General features: G+C 44.8%; 1 protein-coding gene across 1 annotated transcript in view; it reads right to left on the bottom strand.

Moving 5' to 3' along the window:
* Positions 1–27,122, bottom strand: part of PDCD10 (programmed cell death 10) — a 154,087-nt gene that overhangs the window by 81,301 nt on the left and 45,664 nt on the right. Inside the window, exon 2 of the mRNA XM_086944330.1 lies at positions 7,105–7,308. Coding sequence (XP_086800456.1) covers positions 7,105–7,200 — 96 coding nt within the window. The 5' untranslated portion in view covers positions 7,201–7,308. The remainder of the gene's footprint in view (positions 1–7,104; positions 7,309–27,122) is intronic.

Genomic DNA, 27,122 nt, shown 5'->3' with positions numbered 1-27,122 from the left:
TAAACTTCTGAAAGTTTAAAATAATCAAATATCATCAAGGATGTGTTGAAATCCTTAACTTTATCAACCTTTCAAATTACACCCTTCGAGTTTTGTTATTAACTTCAAGCACAGAGAGTGCACTTACAATACAAATATGTAGCAAATAAAACAAGCTGTTGTCATTGCGCAAAGGCAGCCGCTTGTTTATATTTGCTTTGTGCTTTCACTTTAACAATAGCTGCCGTCCCACACAGCACTCGCGGGGTTGGGCAGCAGCTACGGTTAAAGTGAAAGCGCGAAGCAAAAATAAACACGCAGCCGCCCTTGCCAAAGCTGAATGACAAAAGAATAGTGCTACCGACTAATGAAAGACAGTGTAACGCACAAGTAAAATATCCAGTCCTGATGGGCGGTCACAAAAGGAGACAGTGCGGTAACAAGGAGGGACTAAGAAGCCTCTTTATCAATCGGAAGCCAGCTGTTACTTTGGACTATGACACCAACCAATGAAAAATATGGGCGGAGGCTTCCACAGCACTTCTACAACATATCCTACTACAGCATGCCTCGCAGAGCGAGCAGCGCATGCTCTGCAACACCAGGCTCGACCTAATAAATGGTGGGGAACTTTTCAATAAGCATTTCTTGAACCAGCATCATTCTAGTTTAAATTAGGTGAGCGGAAACCACCATTAGACAAAATCACATATAAATGATAAGAAGCACTAACAGAGTAAAAGGATGGGAGATTTCTACCATTGTGCTAAAACAATGAACACAGGCAAGTATATAAAATACATGACAGTAGAATGCGTACTCCTATGATGCGACCCTAACTCGATGTACCTAAGTGTGCCTAGTATGTATGTAGGTGTAAAGCCAAGAATCCCTCTCGGATAAAGTCAACCCCATTACCTGAAGTGCGAGACTGACACCCCGCAAGGAATTTCAGACTACTGCGAGCTGGAGTATCTGCGTGCAGGAGCCTCAATGTCTCGTGTCATTGTGTCAGCATGAACATCCCTTTCTCCTCGGACTACTTCAGCAAGATATGGTGTTTATATACCCAAAGTGGTACCCTCAGGGGTTCTACTTTGTTGTATCATGTCGGACTTAGTATGACAGAAGGAATGAACCTTACTCATAGTTATTATGTAGGAGATGGTAGTCCTGCTGAGTTTCCAAGAATCCTCATGCATAACAGATGAGGTTACTTTTCAGGGAAAACCCCCACATCCTGTTAGCAGTACTGTAACTAGGTAAAAGGTCAGTCCCAAGAACAGTTCTGTAGTGTAATGGTAGAGGAGAATATAGGTGAAAAGTAAGGTGACTACCTGAGCCTATATTGAGATACCAATATAAGACATAACGCTTTGGGAAGGGGGGGATGCAGAAAAATCTGTGGTGGCAGGCTGGACAGGACCAGTCAGCCAGCCAGCACACTAGGGAACTAGTAAGGTGTCCTCTGGGTGCATGTATTCTTAAATCCATCCCTGGAATCAGCGTGTTTTTATTAATATGAGGTGTTTGATACCAAACACAATAGGTTTCAGTGAAGCAATTATGTAGCTGGGACCCTTATTTTGACCATTGCCCACTACATACCTTAAGATGGCTTCCCTGCTCACTTATATTATCCAGCAATGGAACTAGACATTACAGGGAAAAATCTGCTCATGCAGAAAGTTCCTCACATGTGGTATAATGCACCCTGGGCTCCAAGACCTGCTCTAGGGTTGACTTAAATAAAGACCATGCAGTGTTTTTGGCACAGCACACAGGACTGACATGTCAGGTTTTGAAACATGGATTGCAGCATGTCACGCAGTCTTTAATGGCAGTCTGTGTGGAATTTGTATGGGTCCCTTAGGGTGGTGGCATATATATGCAACGGTCTTTAGGGACCCTCTTTAGTACCCATGCTCTAGGTACCTGGGGTACCATTTACTAGGGATGTACAGGGGTGCTAAAGTCCTTGGCCAATTGCAAACTATCAGACATCAGTTTGTTTTAAGGCAAGAGCACTGGCAAGGGGGTCTGGCTAGCAGGCCTCAGTGCACTGTCAGTCGAAAATCAGCATCTGGCAGCTAAAAGGGGGACAAAAAGTGGGTGGGACTACTGTAACAAAAATGCTGCTTCCTACACCCCAGACCACTGACTGAGCTGCGACCACCGCCATCACGTTCATGAACACTAACGGGGCAGGAACCAGTGAGGCCAAAAGGGAGCACAGCAAATTGAAAATGCTCCTGGCCCACTGTGAACCACACACAGACCTTGTGTGAATGCAGGACAGGGATGGGGAAATAGGAGTCCTGTAGATCCCATTACCACAATCTGGTGTCCACAGTATAGGGCAGACAGGACCTCGGCTAGCATGACCATCTTGAATATGTCCTCCTGCAGGAAGGCATTGAGAAGGCGGAGATCAAAAACAGGAAAAAGGCCTATGTTCTTCTTCATCACAAGGAAGTAGCGGGAGGAATACCCAGTTCCCACTTCTGAGGCCAGAACCCACTATGGTTTCTTTAGCCAAAATGGCCTGTAGTTCTTTCCATGAGAGACAGACAGATGGTCCTCTATCATGTGCCCTGAAGGGGGTGCAAGGTGCAGCAGGTTAGCAAGGAGTGAGCCGCATAGCCTCGATGGATGATTTGGAGGACCCCTGTGCCTGTTGTGATGGCCTGCCAACCATGGAGAAAAAAAATTGGATACTGCATCCGAACAAGGGGCTTTGTGCCAGGAAAAACACACTAAAGCAGTGTTGAAACTGGTAGAGGGGCTGGGACTTAACTGCTCATTATTCCTCTTCTCTCCAATGTCTCCAAGAATTTTGGTCTCTGCCATAAAATAGCCAGCTGGCTAGAGGACAACTCTGGTGAAATGGGAAGCCTCTATCCGAGCCACACATGGGACGATATTGCTGATGGAATTGCCTTGTGGGACGAGAAAGGCCCAAGGAACTCATTGTGGCTTTACTTGAAATGTTCCAAGGCAGAATCTGCTCTGTCGCCGAAAAGGCGATAGCTGTCAAACATCATTCTCACTAGTGATAAATCGATTTGTCCAAAGTAGCCTGCAGACCTCATCTAGGTGTGCCACTTAAGAGCCACACTGAATCCCATAGCGCACCCCACAAACTAATCATGTGCAAGGTAGGTCTGTCTCTGAATTTTGCTGCAGTACGACCATCCTGAATAGGCTAGGCAAGAGAAGCACAAAGGGCATCCAAAACAACCGATAATCGTGCCAGCGTGTCCCAAAGAGAAGGAAGTTCCGTTAGAGAAGGCAGCTAGCATTAATCAATCTCAAAAAGGCTTGTTGAGGAAAAATAAATTCTTGCCAAACGGCTCACTTTATTTTGACTCCTGGTCAGGCTGAGGGGGAGTAAAGGCATTGTGGTTGGCCATGCTGGTGGATGCCTGTACCATCACAGTTTCTACAGTCAGTGGCTACGTCAGAAAGGTAGGGTCATTGGGGCAGGGCAATAGCCCAAGGCCCCTTCACCTTCCGGATCTGCAACTTCACCAGCATCCGGACAGCCAAACCACCCACCAAAGAACGCTGCCTCCACACCCAACATAGCCATTGCCATCCCGGAAGGATACAAGATCACGCCCAGGGACCGCACCAATGGAACAGGAGGAGGAATCGTCATTGTTCACAGAAACACACTCAGAGTATCGACCAACACATACGACACCCTCTGCACCGCTGAACACATGCACTTCCAGATACACACTAATCCCAACACCACCCTCAGAGGAACCTCATCTACAGACCCCCTGGACCCCGACCACAGTTCAGAGACTCCATCGCAGACTTAGTCAGCACGAACGCCCTCGCCTCCACAGACTACATCCTCCTAGGAGACCTGAACTTTCATCTCGAGAACGACGACACCAACTCCACCGCCCTGCTCGACAACCTCGGACTCAGACAACTCGTGACAACACACACCCACACCACCGGCCACACGCTCGTCCCCATCTTCACCGCAAGTCCCCACGTCTCCTTCAACCGCACCACCGAACCCCACTGGACCGACCACCACTGCATCCACTTAACCTTAAGGAAGTCCACCACGCACCACCGCACCAAACTGCTGCCCAGACAATGCTGGAGCAAAGTCACCGAGGACCAGCTCACCACCACCCTCGCCCATAACCCACCCGCCAACTCCACTGACCCAGACACCGCCACCCGCCACCTCAGACAATGGATCGACGACTGCGCCAGCACCCTCGCCCCGCTCAAGACACCCTCCAACAGCCACACCAGCAAGAAAGCCACCTGATTCACTGAAGACCTCTAGGCCTCCAAAAGAATATGCCGAAAATTGGAGAAGAACTGGCTCCGCGAACGATCATCGGACAGCTACACAGCCCACAAGAACGCCACCTGCAGCCATCACCAACTCATCAGAGCCGCCAAACGGGCCTCATTCAAGGACCGCCTTGACAACAACGCACACAATAGTAAGGAGCTCTTCAACATCGTGACAGAACTCTCCAACCCCTGCTCCAACGCCAACGACATCCCGCCTTCGAAAGACCTATGCGACTCACTGGCTACCTTCTTCCACCGCAAGATCACCGACATCCACGACCGCTTCAAAGCCATGACCGCACCGACAACTACCGCCCCCACCACCACCACACGCACCAACCATCTGCTCTCCTGGACAAGCGCCAACGACAAGGACACCAGCGAGATCATGAAAACCATCCACTCCGGCTCACCGCTAAACCCATGCCCCCACCACATCTTCGACAAAGCCAGCGCATCCATCGCACCCCATCTCAGCAAAGCCATCACCATCTCCTTCGAGACAGCAACCTTTCCGGAAAGCTGGAAACACGCCGAGATCAACGCCTTACTCAAGAAACCAAAGGCAGACCCCAAGGACCTCAAGAACCTCCGGCCCATCTCCCGGCTCCCTTTTCTGGCTAAGGTCACATAGAAAATCGTCAACAAACAGCTGACCTGCTACCTCGAAGACGACAACATCTTGGACCCATCCCAGTCTGGTTTCCACAGCAACCACAGCACCGAGACTGCCCTCATCTCCGCCACAGATGACATCAGGACCCAACTAGAAAATGGAGAAACAGCAGCCCTCATCCTCCTGGACTGGTCAGCCGCCTTCGACACGGTCTGCCACTGCACCCTAGGCACACGCCTACACAACGCTGGAACCCGAGGGAAGGCCCTGGACTGGACCACATCCATCCTCTCCAGCATTACTCAGAGTGTCTGCCTCCCCCTTTCCAGTCCAAGGCCATCGAGATAATCTGCGGCGTACCCCAGGGCTCGTCCCTCAGACCAACGCTGTTCAATATCTACATGGCACCCCTCTCCCACGTCGCCCGCCAACACGACTTCAACATCATCTCCTACGCCGACGACACCCAGCTGTTCATCTCCCTCACAAACGTGCCCCACACAGCCAAAATAAACCTCCACGAAGGAATGAAGGCTGTCGCTGACTGGATGAGGAACAGCCGGCTGAAACTGAACTCCGACAAGACGGAGGTCCTCATCCTTGGGTCCACCCCTTCGGCCTGGGATGACTCTTGGTGGCAGACCACACTGTGAACTGCTCTGAAACCCACAGACCACGCACGCAACCTAAGGGTCATCCTCGACGCCACCGTCACCATGACCATGACTAAACAGGTCAACACCGTCTCCTCTTCCTGCTTCAACATCCTCCCCACTGAAAGAAGAAGAACAGTCACCCAGGCCCTCGTCACCAGCAGGCTGGACTACGGTAACCCCCTCTACGCAGGAGCATCGGCCAAGCTCCTGAGACGGCTGCAACGCATCCAGAACACCTCGGCACGTCTGATCCTCAACATTCCTCGCCGCAGTCACATCACTCCCCACCAGAAGGACCTACACTGGCTTCCCGTCAACAAGAGGATAACCTTCAAGCTCCTCATCCACCCACACAAAGCCCTCCACGACAACGGCCCAGCGTACCTCAGACAACTCAGCTTCTACACCCCCACCCGCAAGCTCCGCTCTGCCACCCTCGCCGCTGTACCCCGCATCTGAAGAACGACAGCCGGAGGCAGATCCTTCGCCATCTCCCTGCCAAGACCTTGAACACCCTCCCCACCAACCTACGGCAGACTCAAGACCTAGCTCTTTGATCAGTAGCAGCCACCACCCCCCTGCGCCTTCAGACCCTCACGGGTATGTAGTGTGCTCTACAAGTGTCCTGACTGATTGATTGACTGAGATGAATGCTGATTTTCCACACCGACATTTACAGAAGTCTATATTCCATTAAGGACACAACCTATCTGGAACGCATGGGCCAATTAGTGTCTCAGATATCCTCCCCTCCTTTGATCATATAAAAGATCAAGTAATGAGGTCAAAAAAGACAGAGGAGCATGGCTTGAAAATCTTTCCAATGTTTGCAACTCTCCTTCATGTCACTCAAACATCTGGGCAGGAAAGTCAACACTTTATGGTTGACAACAGTCTAACGCTGGATCTAGAAGGAAAGCTGTCCTTCAACCCGGTCTGGCTTCAATCATGTGCTAACCTCCAGCTAGTGGATGCAAAACCTTTTTATTCATATCATCTACTTCCCGGTCAATCAGCTCAGGTCAAAGACAACAGGTGGAGAGTAACATCCGATTCAAATATGAGCTCACCATCCTACTGTGGAAAGTCTTTCAAATCTTAAAAAGTGATTCTGCCTGCACTGGCCTAATCATTTCAGCTAGTTATGTGTTACTCACTGATAAATTGCACATGAATTAGTGATTGGTGTTGAAATCAGTCTGCCTGTACACAAAAAGCTGGCAGTTTTCCCTAAAAAATAAACTATATTCCTGTGGGCATATAGGCATTCAGTTCTCACAAAATAAAGAAAGAGAAAATTACATCTTGTAAGGTTCCTCTACACAGAGATGTGCATTCACTGAACAATGCTACAGTCTCTTAAAACAACTATGGCACTGCACAAACCCTTTACCATTCTTTCAAATTAATTAGTACATAGTGCTATAATTTTCCTGTCTCTTCCTGTCTCTTCTTTCACCCAGACTTTTTTTTTGGACACCCTGTAACAAGATCACCACCTGAAACATAACTATTACTTGCCTCATTAAACACTGGATACATAACAGCATACAAAGGCATGGAAACCATAGAAGTGGTCTCTGCTTCATTCTTCATCTCTTCCATTGTCATCCTCATTCAAAGACCCTTGTAGTGCTGGAAAACAAGGCTAGAAAAGCAAAGGAGTCTTCATTCAGAGCCGGGGGTCTTATTTTCCACCTTCAACAAGAACCCTTCAATTTGCCCCTGTAATTAACAAAAATTATAATTTAGGAAAACTGAAAGCATGAACATGCATCATTAAAACAGTTTATGATAAACGTTAAATACGAACAAATTTAGAATTTCTAGATTTAACTTTCTGGTATTCTGGGATTTTGACAGTGTTATAATTTATAATCTGCAGTCAGTAAGAGTTGTGTGCCATAAAACATGATGGCAATGGTGTTCTAGTGCTTAATAATTTTACTTTTATTTCTGGTTTCTTTGCACACCAATAGTGCATCTGTATTGAAGTACAGGTTTGGACAATTCAGGCTCTAAACTGCACATGTATCATGCCACAAACTACGCCTATGGTGAAACTGAAAATATTGCATTGATCCTGGCAGCCCTTGCTGCAGAGTCTCTAGATACAACTGACCTGGGCGCCACAGCATTTACTACAACTATATTACCTGGTTGGTACTGCATCTGTCTATGCAACTCACATTATTCTCATGCATTTTATCTAGGGTTATTAAGTGCAGGCCTAGAAATCTGAAGTTTGAGCTATTGGCATTGTAAATGACAATGCCTTTTATTGATGTGTTTTGAAAAGCTGCAAGCGGTTCGTAAACACGCACTTTGTACTTCTAGTCCTTGCTTACGAGAAGCAAGACTGGCAGTTAAGAGGCACAGTTATTGCCAGCCTTGCATCTCGTAAGCAAGGACTATATGTACAAAGTGCGCCCGCGCAGGTTTTCAAAACACACAAATAAAAAGTATTGTCTTTTGCAAAGCCAATAGCTCAAACTCTCGCAAATGCGAGACCTACGGCATTGCAACTGCTTGTTTTAATTTGCATACCTAGAAGCCACTGCACAGCCGTAAGACGGCTCATTTCATTATCACAGTAAAACAGTATTAATTTTTTAGCATCGACAATCCCAGCATGGTTATGTAGGTCTATCGATAACACAGTGACACACATTTTTGTTTTAAAGTTGACATAATATTTATAAGTTCTAATCATAACAGTAAGCAGAGGTGACATCAATTCTAATACGGATACATGAAGCACTGTGTATCTTACAATTTATAGTCCTGGTTAGCAGTGGCAACTTTACAATTTGGTTCAAAAGTTACATATTATTGTTTTGCACATGCAATTTATGCCATGCCAGAAAGCAAGAACTTTATTATGGGTAAAGTACATGCACATAGGTAATCTGTGTTATTTACTTACATTTGTAGTACGGAATTTGTACTCACTACGTGGCTTGTTTAAGTATGCATTTTCCAGGAAGTAGCCCGCTTCGATATTGGGTTACACTAAATTAAGTTACATATGATGGATGAATGATGCTACAGGGTAGAAATTATCCCGGGAGGTGCAAGGCTCCTTCGTGCTCCTTCAGAGCAAATCAATCAATCAGAACACTTGTAAAGCGCACTACTCACCCGTACGGGTCTCAAGGCCCTGGGGGGGTGGGAGGGAGAATGCGGCTGCTGCTCGAATAGCCAGGTCTTGAGTAGTCTTCTGAAGGTTAGCAGGTCCTGGGTCTGCCGTAGGAGGATGGGGAGGGTGTTCCAAGTCTTGGCGGCGAGGTGGGAGAACGATCGGATGCCGGAAGTCGTTCTTCGGATGCGGGGGACGGTGGCGAGGGCGAGGTCGGCGGAGCAGAGCTGGCGGTTGGGGGTGCAGAAGGTGAGTCGTCTATTGAGGTAAGCTGGTTCGATGTTGTGGAGTGCCTTGTGGGAGAGGAGCTTGAAAGTGATCCTCTTGTCGACGGGGAGCCAGTGCAGGTCTCTCAGGTGGGGTGTGATCCGGCGTGCAGAGGCGCTCTGAATCCGTTGTAGTCGTTTCAGGAGTTTTTGCCAAGGCTCCTGCGTAGAGGGCGTTTCCAAAGTCCAGCCTGCTGCTGACGAGGGCCTGGGTGACCATTCTTCTTGTTTCAGTGGTATATCCACCTGAAGATCTTGCTTAGCAAGCGGAGGGTGTTGAAGCAGTAGGATGAGACGGCGTTCACCTGCTTTGTCTAAAGAGAGTTGAGTCGAGGATGAACCCCAGGTTGCGTGCGTGGTCAGTGGGTGTTGGCGCTGTTCCCAGTGTGGTGGGCAACCAGGAGTCGTCTCAGGCCGAGGGGGTGGAGCCGAGGATGAGGACTTCTGTCTTGTCAGAGTTAAGCTTCAGCCGTTTGTTCTTCATCCACTCGGCAACGGCTTTCGCTCCTTCGTGAAGGTTGGTTTTCGCAGTGAGGGATAGGATCAGCTGGGTGTCGTCAGCATAGAAGATGATGTTGAGGTCATGTAGTTGGGCGACGTGGGCGAGCGGTGCTATGTAGATGTTGAACAATGTCAGGATGAGCCCTGGGATTCGCCGCAGATAATCTCGGTGGATTTGGTTCGGAAAGGGGGAGGCGGACGCTCTGGCTTCTGCCAGAGAGGAAGGAGGTGGTCCATTCCACAGTGATAATAAAGAAAAAGGCAGATCAATAAGACAAAATATTTGCCTAGGATCACACAACTTGAGACGAGTTCATAGGTCAACTACATTACAGTTAGATCGAGTAGATTAAGTTACTAGACCTGCAGGTCTAGTAACATTTTTATGAGATGTTGATGACTATCACTGTCTTGCCACTGTGTAGTGACTTCCCGCTTACTTCTTTGTCCTCTCGTTTTTTGAGTGACATGGGTGGCTGCGGTCCGTTAGCGCCAGCGGTCAACCTTGGTCTGGGACCTGTGACAAAAAAGATACTGAAGATAAAACCTGAATAGTGAATTCGAATTACAAATGGAAACAATGCTTGGAAATTACAATTTGAAGTACTCAACCAAAAATTGGAAAAATAGGGGAAAGAATTGCAAGAAGGGAAATTGCGCAAATATAAGAGAGATATGATAGATTACAAGTTTAATGAAGTGTATCCGTGGGCCGAGATCTACGCTTGGAGAAGATTGGACCATAAAAAAACTACAACATCCTCAGACGAAAGTTCGGTCTCAGACCAAGAAGCTACAACTAGTAGAACACCAGCTCAGGTGGCGATTTCCCAGTCACAAACCACAGAACCATCCACTGAATCCGGTCAAACACCACAGGTTTTATCTCAAGTATGTTTTTTGTCACAGGTCCCAGACCAAGGTCGAACGCCGGCACTAACGGACCGCAGCACATCCATGTCACTTGAAAAACAAGGAGAGGACAAAGACAAAAGCGGGAAGTCATTACGCAGTGGCAAGACCGTGATTTAGTCATCAACATCTCTTCTAAACAATTAACTCAACGGCAAAAAGTATTCTGGGACGTGGAATGACATTTGTCCCCACTGGGACAACGACTCCATTGCAAATTGAAGCGGAGCTATATAGATTCATGAGGACACTGAGATTATGGCACTTTTTTACCAACTTAATACCTCCCGAGCAAAATAGAGAAGAAACATCTATTAACATATTCAAACCCAAAAGGTAGCTTCACTCCTCCAGTGTCGCACAAAACGTTGGACACCTTTGAAGTACTAGTACAGAAAGATCTTAAGAAAAGGAGTTATCAATCTAGAAGAAGAGACAATCTTACAAAACATGACAAAACTGTCATGAGAGCCCTAGCAAATGACCGAGAAATTACAATGCATCCAGCGGACAATGGGGGGTGCAGTAGGGATTATGGATACAGCATACTATCAGGCAAAATTTAATGTGCATGTAGATGATGACAATACATACATGAAACTCATGTATGATCCAACAACCCAACTACAAAAAATATTGGCAGAATTACTCCAAAATGCCATAGAACAGGATTGGATCAATGAACAGACCAAATCATCTCTTACCACTACTAACCCTCAGAGACCAGAACTATATATGAACCCTAAGATTCACAAGAATGCCTTGGATCCACCTTTCCGTCCAATAGTATCAGGATGCGGTTCAATTTTTGACCCTCTTAGGAAATTTCTGGATCGTTACCTACAACAATTTGTACAGGGGTGGTGTTCATATCTTAAAGATACCACACATTTTCGCGGGTCTAGAGGCAGTAGAATGGGCATTATTAGCCCCTTCCACACTCATGACGAGCTGGGCTCGTCATGGTGTAGCCTCCTCGTACACTGATGACGAGCCCAGCTCGTCATGAACAATGGGAAACTCAATAAATCAGCACAGGGGGGGAAAAGCCTTAGCAGCCATGGAGTTAGGGATGGATAACATTGACATGGATAAAATCTTCATTTTACAACTGTTGAAATTCTGTCTGCATCATAGCTACTTTGAATGGCAAGGACAATTTTATGCTCAAATGACTGGGGCCTCCATGGGATTTTTGGGGGCCCCTGCTTATGCAAATACATTCATGGCTTTATTGGAGTATGAGAACATGTCTAACCCACGATGGTGGCAAAACGTTAGATTGTATTGTCGGTATGTAGAGGACATTTTTTTTTTATATGGTCCAACACCAAAGAAACACTAGTGACCATGATTGAGATGCTGAACACAATCAATCCTAGAATACAATTTGACCTACCACCTAGAAGATCATAGTATACATTTCCTTGACGTACTAGTGAGTAAATCTTTGGCGTCTCACAAATTTGATAAAGACGTTTACAGCAAACCCACTTATAGGAATAACGCGCTTGTGTACTCCAGTTTTCATCCCAAAAGCATGATAAAAAATCTGCCTTATTCGCAATTCATTCACATTAGAAGAATTTGTTCGGATCCCACTGCATGCACACAGAAATTGCTTGAGTACAAACACAGTTACCTAACACAGGGCTATCCTGAAACCATTTTACAGGATTGCTTAAGGCGTGCTCAGATGAAAGATCGCAAAGAATTGCTCTTACCACAGGACAGACATGGAGACAAAAGATTGGTCTTCATGTCAAAATACTCCACTGTTTTACACTCTGTTAAAAAGATAATAAACTCCAGATGGGAGTTGTTGGAGAATGAAACAGATTTTAATGGAATATTTCAACACAAACCCTTATACGCTTATTATACAAGGGGTACAAATTTACGTTCAATTTTATCTACTCCTGATCAAACTGGCAACCAGGTTAAACTGCATGACACAAATAAATGTAATAATTACATACACTGCAATAACGTGATAACAGGAAATGTTCTGACTCATCCATTGTCAGGAAAGAAAATCAAACTTAAGCATACAAGTCATTGCAATTCAAACAATGTGGTGTACTGCATTGAATGCCCTTGTGGTAAAGGTTATGTAGGGAAGACTGAACGCAAATTAAAGGTCAGGATCATGGAACAGAAGAGTAAAGTTAGAACGAGAAGTACAACTTCCACTCTTGCGACTCATTAGGAGGAAGCCAAACATACCATTTTGCAGTTAAGATTTCAAATAATTGAAAAAATTCAGGCATATCCAGGAATGGATATAACAAAAATTCTTCTTCGAAGAGATCCACTTGATTAAATACCTAGATACATTTATTCCGCCAGAACTCAATGACTGATTAGATATGAGCTGTTTTTTGTAACAACATACACGTCAATGATACAGGTGGGATAAAAGCAAAATGGTCTCATGTGGTCAGTGTAAATAATACACATTTAAGCACATGGCGTTGGGGTTACAGGGAGCATGGTTTTATGTTGGTGTTTCATCACTCACAAGTTACTATATTCTGTTTTTGTTCATGTCCTCATTTGGTAGATTGTTCTTGGAACTGGTTTAGTCATCTTGAGACTACTTGTCCAAATTACCAAGCGGATCGGATTAACTTGTTTGTGTCGTTAGAGGATGGATTTTGCGGATTGTCCCATTATCTTATGTTCTCAGTCCATTAGAATTCCGTTACTGTTTATACACTTCGTTTTATATAATATTATTCGGTTGACTGTTCACGGACGGACGTTAGTAGCATCAAGATACTATTCAAGTTCCTGTTGTGACCGCAACATATTACCAAATTGTTTCTTCAAACTTTGATGCACCACTATACACAGCGTTTTCTCTGGGTAAGAATCTAGCTGTGTTATTATCGTACAGCAACGATTTGCGAAATTCTTTTACACAAGGACTAGACTCATTCAGTGATTCTATCTTTTGATAGGGAGCATTGTCACAACATACCGATCTTGCCCTTATCTACATACGCCATTTCAGACGTTTGAGGTGAGCGTCGGAAACAGTTATTCACATCAAAGATATTATGTATATAAAAGTTCCAAAGGATCTGTGGAAAGATTGTAAAAGGAAAGTGGATTGGCCAAAAGGGGAGCCAGGAAGGGAGGAGCACCAGGAGATAAAGTAGATGAGAAGTACAAAGAAGTAGTGAAATACTTAAAAGACAAAATACCAGAAGGCAAGGTAGATTGGAACAAAATCACACATCCTAAACAAGAAAAGGATGTGTGTGTGAACTTGTATTTTGACCGGCTTCTCCAAGTCTATCAGCAGAACAGTGGGCTAAAAAAATCCAATGGGAAAAGCCATGCCAGCCTTTGTCACCACTTTTGTCCAAGGCCTGGGACCACATATTAAAACACACCTACAAACTTCTTTTGTTTGCTGGCAGCAAGAGCCCATATATAAGGTGCTGGCAGCAGCAAGGTACTGCTCTGTCTATCAGTCAGATGTACTGACAGGACAACAGATAGATGAATATCTAACACAGCCATTGCAATTAAGGGTAGGCACCATAACTGTCCATCATCAGTTTATCCTCAGCAGATTCTGCCCAGTGAACTTGCTAGGGAGGGACTTGCTTTGTAAATTGCAATGCACCATACACTGTTCACCAACAGGGGTCTTTTTGGAAAGCAGACCTAATGGTCTGATGCTTCAAGCCTTCATGACCTGCTCTGACCCAGTCATACCCTCAGAGCTGCGTGACTGTGTGCCACCCCAAGTCTGGGCTACCAGTGCAAATGATGTAGGGAAAGTGTTGAATTACCCACCAGTACAGATTACATTGAAGCCAGGAGCCACCCTCCTGAGAGTACCACAGTACAAAATTTCAAAGGAAGGGGAGGAGGGCATAGCACCAGTAATACAGGACCTCCTGAAACAGGGAATAATAAGGGAGATACACTCTAGCCAATGCAATACACCCATACTCCCTGTAAAGAAAGCATCCAAGGGCCCGGATGGGGCTCCTGTACACAAGACCTGGGGGAATTGAACAAAATAGTGATACCTTCCTTCCCAGTCGTTCCAAACCCAGCAACAATATTGTCTAATATCCCAGTCACAGCCACACACTTTACAGTACTGGATTTGAGCTCCGCTTTCTTTACCATTCCCCTGCACCCTGACAGGCAATCATATTTCTCGTTCGGTTTCAGATCGAAGAGATTCACATGGTTCAGGCTTCTCCAAGGTTTCACAGAATCATCCACCATTTTTACGAATGCACTAAAGACAGATCTAGACTCCCCTAGTGCCGAAGGGAGTCTCAACTCTTCTCCAGTACAAAGACGACTTACTACTGGCCTCACCATCAAGGGAGGCTTGCATACAGGACACCATTGCTGTCCTGTGCCACCTAGCAATGAAGGGTTACAAGGTGTCCTCAAAGAAATTACAGTTCTGCCTCACGGCTGTGAGGTATCTAGGCCACGAACTGTCCGAAGGGACCAGGAGATTACTACCTGACAGGATATCAACAATCACCCATTTTGCCCGACCAAGCACACAAAAAGAGGTTCAGGCATTTCTGGGGGTGGCGGGATACTGATGTCACTGGATCCCAAATTTCTCCCTCACTGCAAAGCCATTACAAGCACTAACACACAAAGAGGTCCCAGGCGTGGTACCTTGGCCCCCAGATTGTAATAAAGCATTCAACAATCTCAAAAGTGAACAGAGTGGAGCACCAGCACTAGGCCTCCCAGGTTACACCAAAGATTTCCACCTGTTCTGTCATGAGAAGGGAGAGTGCTCACTGGGGGTACTAAGTCAAAAGCACGGATCTTACTATCGCCCAGTGGCATACTACTCAGCCACACTAGACCCAGTGGCCTCTGCACTCCCGCCTTGCCTCCAAGCAGTGGCTGCAGCCGCACTAGCAGTGGAACAGTCACAGACCATAGTGCTGGCACACACCATGATTTTGCACGTTCCCCATTCGGTGGAAACCCTACTCATGTCCACTAAGACTCAACACCCGCCAAATGCACGTCTTACTAGTTATGAACTGATACTGCTAGCACCACACATTGCATTCAGGAGGTGAACCACTTTGAACCCACCATGCCTTTTGTCAACAGAGCACGAGCTGGATGACCTAGAATCAGATTATGCATTTCAGGATTATGTATTAGCCAATGACAGACACACAAAGGTGCGCCCAGACTTGAAAGACACACCACTTCCCAATGCACAAGGGGCCTTGTTTGTAGATGGGTCATGTCTTTGGGATAATAAAGGAACTTTGCAGGCCTCCTATGCAGTAGGTACAGCTAATACAAACTACTGGAAGGGGGAAGGCTGGCAAATGCCAAGAGCGCATAAGCAGCCAAACTCGAGGCACTAACGAGGGCATGCACATTGGCTAAAGGAAAAAGAGCAAATATATATACAGACAGCCAGTATGCCTTCAGAGTGGTCCATGACTTTGGCCAGCTGTGGTCAATGAGGTGATTCCTCATATCAGCAGGCCAACAAATACAACACGCCCAATTGATCAGTTACCTCCTCCATGCCCTGCTACTACTATCAAAGGTGGCTATCATCAAATGTGCAGCACACACTTCAGCAAAAGACTGTCAAAAGGAAATGCATTCATTGATGGGGAAGCAAAGAGAATAGACCTGACAGGCTGTCAGCTAACTATGGTGCAGATGATAAGCATCAGCAATAACGCAGAGGTTAGCAATGATTCCTTACACTTTGACCCGATACACATTCAGAGCAAGGTGGAGAAAGAAGAAAAGGTAGAGTGGGTAAAGGGAGGGTGTGTGCAAACAAAGGAGGGATTATGGATAGGGCCAAATGGAAAAATATGTCTACCTTCATCCATGCTCCCCTCCATGGCACGCCTTTTTCATGGACCCTAACATGATGGCAGGGATGGGATGATCAGATTATTTTCCCAATGCTGGTACAGCTGCAAGTTTCGCCAAATAGCAGAAAGAATTGCAGACAGTGCACCGTTTGCGCACAATACAATACTGGGAAAGGTACACAAACTGCACCTGGCCACTCCCCACGGACCCTTTGAGAGCCTCCAGCTGGACTTCATTGACATGCCCCCACCCACCCACCCACCAGTACAAACATGTTTTGGTAATTGTGTGCATGTTCAGTAAGTGGACCGAAGCATACCCAACAAAGAACTGTGATGCACATATGGTTGTTAAATGCCTCCTACAGGAACTCATCCCACGCTTTGAGATACCAGCCCTTCTGAGCTCCGACAATGGGCCAGTGTTAATTTCCCATGTCATATGGGGAATATGCAAGGGACTTGGGGTCACACAGAGACTACACTACAGGCCATATGTCCACAGCCCCACTATCAGTAACAGACAAACTGCTTTTATGTTATTGCTAGAAATTAACATAGACTTTACGTTATCTTCACTGCCAGTTCTGCAGGCTCTTCCAGAAGCAACAACTCCACCACTACATGACCTGCAGCCTGGTGACTGGATCTGGGTAAAGGCCCACACCCGACAGCACTGCCTCCAGCCAAGGTGGAAAGGACCCCACCAGATTATCCTTAGCACAGCAACAGCAGTCAAGTGCCAAGGGCTAACATCCTGGATCCACAGCTCACACACCAAGAAAGCAGAAGGACCAGACAGCAGAGAACCAGCTCGACCAGCGATATCTGAAGCACCATGCAGGTACAACCTTCGATCCACCAAACCTTCGATCCACCACGCAAGACAAGACCAACGGGAAGTAAGAGGCAGATACCGGCTCGGGGCAGGCTAGGCCTCCAACAGAACACAGAAGACTCCAGAGGCAGTCACCCACTGCGTACAACAAGTCCAGGCCTCTGGGAATCACCCCTCCGAAGACATCTGTACCAGCTGCCTTCCAAGGGAGTGCCAACTGTCATGTGCTAGTAACCACAGACGGTACACCAAGGCACTAATGTTTTCTTCTAAATGGTTGACTGGTGTCTGCACCAATAGACCCCTAGGAGGTGCATCACCCGCTAGTTCCATATCAAAGACAAGACTTTGGAACATCAAAGAACTGAATTGAACGCTTGGTTAACCCCTTCGACGCTGATGACGAGCTGGGCTCGTCATGGCGTAGCCTCCTCGCACGCTGATGACGAGCCCAGCTCGTCACGTAAAGTGCGATTTAGAAAAACTCAGCGCAGGAGCGGAATTCCGCTAGCGCGCATGGAGTTAAGGAAATGCAAACACCTAAGTAGACCACATTCACGACAAATGCCAGCAAACTGATCTGGAAGGCTTAGGTCTATACAGGTGAGAGTAGAAGAGTCACAACTAATAATAAATATAAGGCAGTTGTGTCCTGGAATAGATTTAAATAGTGTGCTAGAACTGACTGTGCCAAATCCTCCGCTATTGAGTGCGTTGAGAGACCTGATCTTGCAAGACATTTCATTTCCCGTTTTCGGACTTCAAACAACAGCACAAGATATTGCAGACATACGCTTTGACATTTTGGATTGCATGATTTATGCAATAGAAGACATAGGATCTGGTCTTACCAGAGACATTACCTGAACAATTGAAAGTAAAGAACAATGCCAGGAACAAAAAGACCCATCAGAAAATGGCCATCAGGGATATGACCAATATTGACACCAGTCCCAGGGATAATAGAGATTGCGCTGTTAATAATATTAGCAAAAGACATTGAAATACCGTTCATCAATTGCCGGCAAGGGGATGAGGGGGACCAAAATTTAACTAATGATGAAAGACTAATAGATTTTGAAAGTGAAGACACTTTGGGGAGGGTTGGCACTGAAGAAGTAAGGGAAAGGGAATTGTGGGACGAATATAATGAAACCAATATGTTGAAATGCTAAAAATGTATGTACGCATAATGAACATATCTGGATGCTATGTTTGCACACACTTGCCAACAGAGACAGAGAACAGCAAGAGCTACAATGTGCTGCCGGTTTCCAAATATGTGGGATGCATATTAATGCGAGATTTGCTCCTCAACCAGAACAACATGTCAGTGGCAGTTGCACCACCAGAGAGTAGCAGAATTGCAACCAAACAGGGTGGGTAAGAACCTGGGGGAAAGAGAACGCCATGCATTAACATGCAACCAGCAAAAAGGGATAAGGAAACGTTAGACACATTTGATAAAACTTCCAGAAATGAAGAATGGAAAGGAAGGGCAGGGTGGAACAGCTTGGGGACAAAGGAAGGAAGGAGAGTTGAAGGTACCCAGATTTAAATTAGAACAACTTCCTTCAGCCCCTTCCTGTATTCAGAATAACCAGGTAGTACTGCCAAAAAGAATACCTAAATTGCCACAGGAGGGAAAAAAACTGCTCCATACAACAGTTACTGCAGAAAGACGCATGGAAAGATTGCATCTCATTTGGATGCACTATAGCAGAAATGGCGCAAGGAAACAAGGGACTGCTCGATTGTGAAGACAGGATAAAACGAAATAAAGGGAATTAAGGAGGAAACGAACGTGCAACAAATATTCGTGGGCAAGAGTAACTGCACAGACTGAGTTACGGGACGGGAGGGGGCTGCACTGAGGTTCCAGACTCTGGGGCGCGTCTGGGGGTTGCACTGGGGGGGGCATTCATTTACGGTGGGATGACGCGGGACGCATGGCAGGTACACCTTGGGGTACACATGACTGGATGGGGTTAGCAGTCCCACAGACACACTCTGGGGGGAGGGGTGGGAGTTTAGTTGGGGTAGTTCTATTGACCTTATTTCGATACTAGACCTTTTTGCCGCGATCGCAGTAGGGGATTGCCAGTTGACACACTGCTCCGATAAGCTGCCTATGGAGAGGCATTGCACTTGGTTATACTAGACTAACGACACATCACCACACCGCCGGGCCTCCGGGATGCCGGCAAAAAGGCTGTGTACGGTTCTTCTCGTTCACTGCTAGCATGTTTTTTTGTAGTGTATGATATAGTGCACTGTGAAAATGTAAAGACTTGGTGGTGTCGATGGCTTTGCTTTCAATAAAGGTCTTTAAAAAAAAGAGTAACTGCACAGACATAACAAAGCTATCACGGATCAGGAACAATAATCAGAGATCCTCACCTGGACTAGTAGGATACAAGGGACTATTCTTTGTACGCGGCCAGTGGGCATACTTCTACCTGCCACCAGGATGGTATGGCACTTTTTATCTTGCCTCCATCATACCACAAATGGCACATTTTTACGACATAGTACAGATCACATGCCAAGGCCCACGGCCTAGGAGAATTAGGAGGACACCAGAATGGGAAGACAACGTAATGACAGGCTTTGGGATGATGGTCCCTGGTGCAGGGATTATCTACACCACACAGAGAATACATCAGTTAGCAAGAATGATTGAAGACCTAACTGACTCAACAGCAGCAGGGATGAGAAACATTACTGAGGAACTGACCGCCATGAGGGCCGTAGTGATGCAGAACAGAGTTGTGTTAGACATCATTCTGGCCAAAGAGGGCGGAGTCTGCCACGTCATCCAGCAGGTGTGCTGTTCGTATATACCTGACAACAGCCGCAATATAGATGATGCAATACCAAGATTACAGACATTAGGGACGAAGAACACAGAACACATACAGGGAGCATGTGGGAAGACTTCATAGTATGGCTAGCAAGATGGGGATCATGGATATTGGAAGTGATTATTGTAATAATCACGGTATTACACTGTGTGATGATCCAGGTTTGCCCAACATGATGCACAGCCGTTGTATCCTGCTGTGCACGCTGTATGCCCCATAACAAATTGCATGGACCTCGTGAACACCATACCAATGGAGGTGAGGGGTTAGGAGATATTGATTTGGCATCAGATGGGGCAATGTAGAAGCCATTTTCTTTAGGATACCAAATGCAGTAAGCTTCTAGGTCCTGTTAAGTTGACATAATAAACACTGCACGAGATGCTTGCACTTTTCCCTAGCTTCAGAGAAACAGCTTTAGTAACGCAAGGCTTGCTCGGAAACGAGATAAGTGGCATAAGGGAAGATGCCTGCTTAGGCACGTACATTTCAGCATATCCCATTCCGCAGTATGTTTCTGGTCATTACTATTATGTTGCAATTATTATCTGGAAAAGCACCAGACTTATATCTTACATTACAGAAAGTCCCAGAAGCTGCCCACTTGGATCACGTGGTTGGCAACAGGATGGTTCGGACCTTAAATGGTATACAACTGTTTAGACACTTGCTAATTAGTCAAATGAACTATGCTTAATTTGTCCTATGTATGTTATGATGCTGCATCCTTTGCGGATTGGGCCTATAAAAACTGTCAGACACGTCACCTCTTTGGACATTCAGTGACTTTGCTGATGTCTCCGTGCAGCATGTTAATTTGCTGTTTGTTCCGCTACAAAAAAAGCCCAATATTAGTTATGACAGGCTGGACAACCTTCGCCCTATTTCTCTTTTGCCATATATGGCGAAGGTTGCTGAGAAAATCGCTAACCTTCAGCTTATGAGCTTTGTAGAGGAAGCCTCCCTGCTTCATGACTCGCAGTTTGGATTCCGTCCGCGGCATTCAACCGAGTCAGCACTGCTGATGGCAGGTGAATCTCTACGGCAAGGAGTGGATGAGGGCCAGACTATGGCTCTGATCCTCTTGGACCTAAGCGCAGCATTCGACACTGTAGCTCATTCCATCTTGCTACAGTGTCTGAATGATGGAGGAGTATCAGGGGCTGCGCTTGGGTGGCTCCAGTCTTTCCTAACAGGCAGATGCTTCCAGGTCCGCCAGGGAGAGTGTTACTCTAAGGAGATTGGGTTGGGTCAGGGTGTGCCGCAAGGCTCGTCCCTGAGCCCGACCCTGTTCAATCTGTATGTCTCCCCGCTGGCGGCCATAGTGGAAAGCTATGGACTTCGCCTAGTGTCCTACGCCGACGACACGCAGCTGGTCATCTCCCTTTCGCGCGCGCCCGGTTTGGTGGCGGACAATTTCAGAGCTTGCATGCAAGAACTGGCAGCCTGGATGTCCGCCAACTGCCTGAAACTTAATGGCAGTAAAACCAAGGTGCTCGTGGTGGGGGGATGTCCATCTGTGTGGACGTCGGCGTGGTGGCCATCTTACCTTGGAGAGACACCGGTTCCTTGCCAGGAAGCCAGGAATCTTGGGATGTGGTTGGACACTAACCTTGCCTTCGAATCCCAGATTGGTCGTGTGGTGGGGACATGCTTTGGAGTCCTAAGAACTCTGAGAAAGGTCTTGGATTTCCTGCCCACTTCCGCTCGTCGGACGTTGGTGCATGCCTTAGTCACCTCACGCCTAGATTACGGCAATTTTCTGTATCTGGGGGCCACGGGAAAGGCTCTCAACCGCCTACAGGTGCTGCAAAGTGCCGCCGCTCGCCTTATTTTAAGGCTTCCTAGAAGATCTTCCTCCAGGGCAGCACTTCAGGCTCTGCACTGGCTGCCTGTGAGGAGCAGGGTGGAATTCAAAGCCCTTGCTACGTGTCACCGGATTCTGGGTGGCAAAGCCCCTGCCCCGCTACAGAGCCTGGTGACCAGGTATGAGCCCACTAGGACTCTGCGCTCCTCCTGTACAGGACTCTTGAAAATTCCTAAAATCAGAAAAGCGCGTATGGGGGGAAGGTCGTTCAGATTTTTGGCACCGAAGCATTGGAATGACCTTCCGCCTGAGATACGCCTGGAGGCATCAGAACCTCTGTTTAGAACTAAACTCAAGACCTACCTTTTCAGACGGTAGTCGGTTGCGCTAGCTGTCTTACTGCTTACCCCACTTTTATAGCGCGGGGACACGCCTGCAGGCGTACACCAGGCGCTTTACAAATGCCCCTAATAATAATAATAATTGGTCTCCAATAAACTTTGATATCTTATGTGCTGACAGTCATGAGTGTGGAATCATTTATTATTTATTATTTCAGCTTCTACAATTTGAGACTGATGTTCTGTGTGTTTTGTTTCCAGCATTAACATAGGCATTGTGTTTGGGGTAATTGCTATGTTCTGCTAAGTTTAATGAGGTGAGCGACAGAGGTTATTGGAGTAGGTCAGTCCATGAGGTCATTTGATTAATATAGTTAGAGTGGTTCACCACTGTATTTACTCCGTTTAGGTCTAAGGCGGCAGTTACATGTCATCACGTCGCATCTTTTATAAGAGGCATTTATGTGGTTTTATTTGTTCTTTAGTTTTTTTTTCAACTGTGAATGTACACCGATTTCCACCATCTTCACTGGAACATCAGCATTGAGCATGGGATACAGTATTATTCATAAGAGTTTCACCTGGTCATGCTTGACATTTGTTCACACATGTTTGACTAGTAGGCAATGTTGGACAATGTAACCTATGTGGTTGTCTGTACACTTTGAAAATGTATAGTTAAGTAAGCAACATTTTGTTACTCCTCATAGGTTGGCCCCTGAGGAAGGGACGGCACAGTCCTGAAGTGCATCGGGCGGGCTCTCATAAGAGTTACACAGATTAAATAATTATGTATTGCTTTGCATTGTTTGGATGAGGATCCTATTGTAAATTTTGAACATATTGTTGACATTATGGACGTTCATGAAGGATAAATGCCCATGGTTGCATTTTTGATTTTGTTGCAACAAAAGACTGAATACAGGAAATTTCATGAATTAATTGATGCTGAGTATGTTTTGAAGTATTGAGAACATTCAGTAACTAGCAGGGTTCTGTTATAACCCAGTGAAAAGTGCACAGTGCAAGCAAGCTCTCTTGCTAGTATTTCATTTTGTTTGACTAGGCACTTGTCATGACAGCAAAAGCAGCCCTGTAGCACCATTAGTAAAGAAATAAGCACATTTTAAAGTATTAAGATAGGAATATTTAGGTGTGCACCTCCGATCCCCTCACTAATATCCTGTTCTATTAAAAACAGGTGGACCTTTAATATACTTGGAATTAATGGAAATCTTTTTGACATTGCAAATATCTTTCTGGAAACTGATTTAGTTTGCAATGAGGCTGACCTCACAACCCCTATCTGTTAGCAAATCAACATTCATGCACCTAGAACAAGCATACTTTTCACAAAGCAACTGTATGAATTGCAAATAGATTAACCCAGCACCTACTTCACGGCCAGTGGTAATACAACCATGAACCTGAGACATTTTCTTTATTCATTTGATTTTTCGCTCCAGTTCTATTCTCCATTGACAGCATCTAGGTAGTAATTTACTATTCATTAAAATATTTTATTTTTTAAAGTCCCAGAGCCAAAGGAATTGTCCAAGGTACTTCTATGCCATAGTTTTCTTGATCTTGTAGCAAACACCATGTTCTTATCATTGCATCTAACACCCTAAGCCAGAGGTGCTCCTCAGTTATTACTCTACAATCACGACTAAATGGGCATGGACAGTTCCCGGTGTTCAGAAGGCATCTTGTTTTAGTTGGCATCATTCTAATGCACAGCAAACATCTCAAACATGTGGGAGGGCTTTTGTTAGTGGATTTTCAATGAAAGATCCAAGTCATCACCACTACACACCCTCTTCCAGTACTAGAACAAATCAATAATTACACAAGATACCTTTGTAAGTGCACAAATATAACAGTTTACGCTGATGAGGAACATAGGAAATGACTCCAGGTTTAGTAGCTAAACAATGCAATACATACCTTAAAGATTTGTTCATGGTGTTAAAACAGCAACATGTTATACTAACAGTGCAGTTAAGTGCAATTACCAAGCGTTTGCATCCAAGGCTTTGGCATATAATGCTTTCTGAAGCAATTATCAAATGTATTTACTCACCCACCTGATGTAGTGGATGTCTTATTTTTACTGTGGTTCCAGCACCCATCAAAAGATATTTAACAGAAATGATTAAAAACACTCCCAAGTCAGATATCCAATACAGACAGCAATTAGGGTCTCAAAAACACAAAAACAGAGTATCTTGCTCCAAGAAGTCTGGACACATATGAATTTTCCAATTTTAACTGAGGAAAGACTTACTTACCAAACCTCTCACACAACAACGCAGCAAAACCATATCTTGGACAAGCATTGACACTAAAATACCAGACACTACCCACACAAACTTAATACACAGAACAACCCGAAATTAGACTATATTGTGCCCCCTACACCATAAAATGATTTAAAGCTTGACAATTAACAAAAGATCTAAACATATTTGGGGTTCTCAAAGAAAGCATTAAGAAAGACATCAGGTGAGGTCTAAAAGATAGCCAAAAGATATATTGCCCACCACATCTTAGCCAATTAGGTGCAGAGACGTGACAGTCTCAGACATTCAACAAAGGTTGACACATAGGATAGAACCGCCAAGTGGTTTTCACTACTTTTCATTGCCAATCAGAAAACAAGAAACTTGCAAAATGAAGACAAGTGAGGCATAACTTCAAATGCAGCTTATGTCTCCCTCAGGGGTGTGGAATTTAATAAAATATCTACTTGTCCATGTGGCAGGTTGATTCATAAATCTACTTGTCCTGTAACAAAATCTAATTGTCCCTTTTGTGCAATGTAATGCGGCGACAAATTATAACAGCAATCTCATTATATAACAGCTCTGAAATAACCTCTCTGTTTATGCCAGGGCTTCTTCCATAGTAGGGTTTGAATACTAGCAATTCCCTTATGTTGCCATGTTTCCGCAAATCTACTTACCGGGTCTGAAGGTAATGGGAAGCAGCAGTTCTTGGAATGCCCTTTTGAGACTTAAGGGTTTTCACCAACTCTTCTCTAATCTTTTCCCATACTATGACAGGTTGGAAATTTACTCTTGACAGCAGCAGACATAAAACTTATTCATGGGTTGGGAAAAAAAGTGGTTGGAGGGAAAGTGAACTTGCAAACACTCAGATTTTTGCATGAGCAAACCAACACCTGCATATTTGCTCATGCTAAAATGCAGTTCACAAATATGTTCTAGAAATAAAGGTCATATATCTGCACTTAATACAAGAACAAGGGTGCACTTTATTTAATAATTGGGCCCCTAATTATATCTGGTGTTAACCATGACCTTTGTGTTTATTAACAGTTTTCTCCCTCTTTCTGTTTATCGGCTAGCTTCACTGGGAGTGACGGCAGTATGTTCTTTAGCCAGTAAGAAAAAGGCACCCCTTAATTGCTTTGAGGTCCTAGAGGAGGGGGAAAACAAATAGCTAGCTACAAACCTCTAAACTGAACTATATTACTTTAAATGTGACCATGAAAGGTTCAGAGATGCTGCAAACCCCACATCTATATACAACAGACAAACAATTACAGAGAAAATTATTTTTTTAATTATATTCAATCTCTGGCTTGTGTCTTGAGTACAACGTTTTTTTTTAAATTATTTAATACACAGCTGATCTACAAATTCAGATATACAAAAAATCATTGTCTGTACATGTTTATACTTCAACGTTGTATTACATACTATAATCCTTTGATAAGACATGTACACAATCCCCACAATGTCCTTCAACATATCATTCTACCCAGTCATACCTACTCATTCAAACTGCATACATACATACATAAAAGAAAAGAGATTTAACCAAATGAGGGATCCAATGTAGGTCTGTTGAGGACAGATCCTACACTTTTATAGCTTATGTTGATCACAACCATCAGCAGCTTCTGATGGAGCTATCTCTTAGGGACCACTCCTCCTAGGTAGTGTTGGTGTACGCGCATTTTAGTGGCAAAGCCACCTTCCTCAGGACCAAGGTAAATAAAATTAATCTCAAGACGAGAGGCCAGGGGTTATCTATGATTATTCAAGAGACGACAATCCCTTCCAGCATGGGTCAAGGTGTTTTCGGATAAAGTGTCACCTATTGCCTTAGTGTGACAAGATCAGCTCTCATGAGAGATGGCAATATTAGGGGGATTTCTTAGTAGTAGTAGTAGTAGTAGATTGAATGAGTAGGTATGACTGGGTAGAATGATTTGTTAAATCAGTGTGGGGATTGTGTACATGCCTATTCAAAGAATTATAGTATGTAATACACCGTTCAAGTATAAACATGTACAGACAATGATTTTTTGTATATCTGTATTTGTATATCAACTGTGTACACATAAAAAAAGAAGAAAAAAATATTTTTGTACAAAAGACACAAGCCAGAGATTGAATATAATAAAAAATAAATGCTCTGTACTAGTTTATTGTGTGTTGTATATAGATGTGGGGTTTGCAGCATCTCTGAAGCTTTCATGGTCACATTTAAAGTAATATAGGTCAGTTTAGAGGTTTGTAGCTAGCACAGTCGTTTTGCTCAGTGCCAGGAACTACTGTGCAATGTGTGCTTTTTGAGAACAAAACTATTTTTGCTTTTGCCAATGATTGTTAGAATGGTTAGGGCCCAGCAGCTCCCACATTAATACGGTTTTACAAAAACCATGCCAAAACAAGTCACACATTGACAAAACCAAAAGGCTGAAACAATTTCAGACCTTCTGGCTTTACCAATGCTTGTTTATTTTTTCTGTCTCCCATAATCTTATTAAACCGGGTTACGCTAATTTTCCATTATGAAAATTTTTAGGAAATACTAGGATGCATCAACACATTTTCTAAATGATGCTGCAAAGAAATGGTACCTAGATTTTTTTTTAGTTGTTTAGCGAAATGTTTTTACATTTTTTTAATTAACTTTTTATTTTGAAAGCAAAGAATCATCAATCTTGCTTTCAGGCTTCTGCAAATATTTGCATATAAT

This window comes from Lissotriton vulgaris, chromosome 11 (genome assembly GCF_964263255.1).
Source record: "Lissotriton vulgaris chromosome 11, aLisVul1.2, whole genome shotgun sequence".
Lineage (NCBI taxonomy): Eukaryota > Metazoa > Chordata > Amphibia > Caudata > Salamandridae > Lissotriton > Lissotriton vulgaris.
Note: the sequence above shows the minus strand (reverse complement) of the source record. Positions and strands in the feature narration are given on the sequence as shown.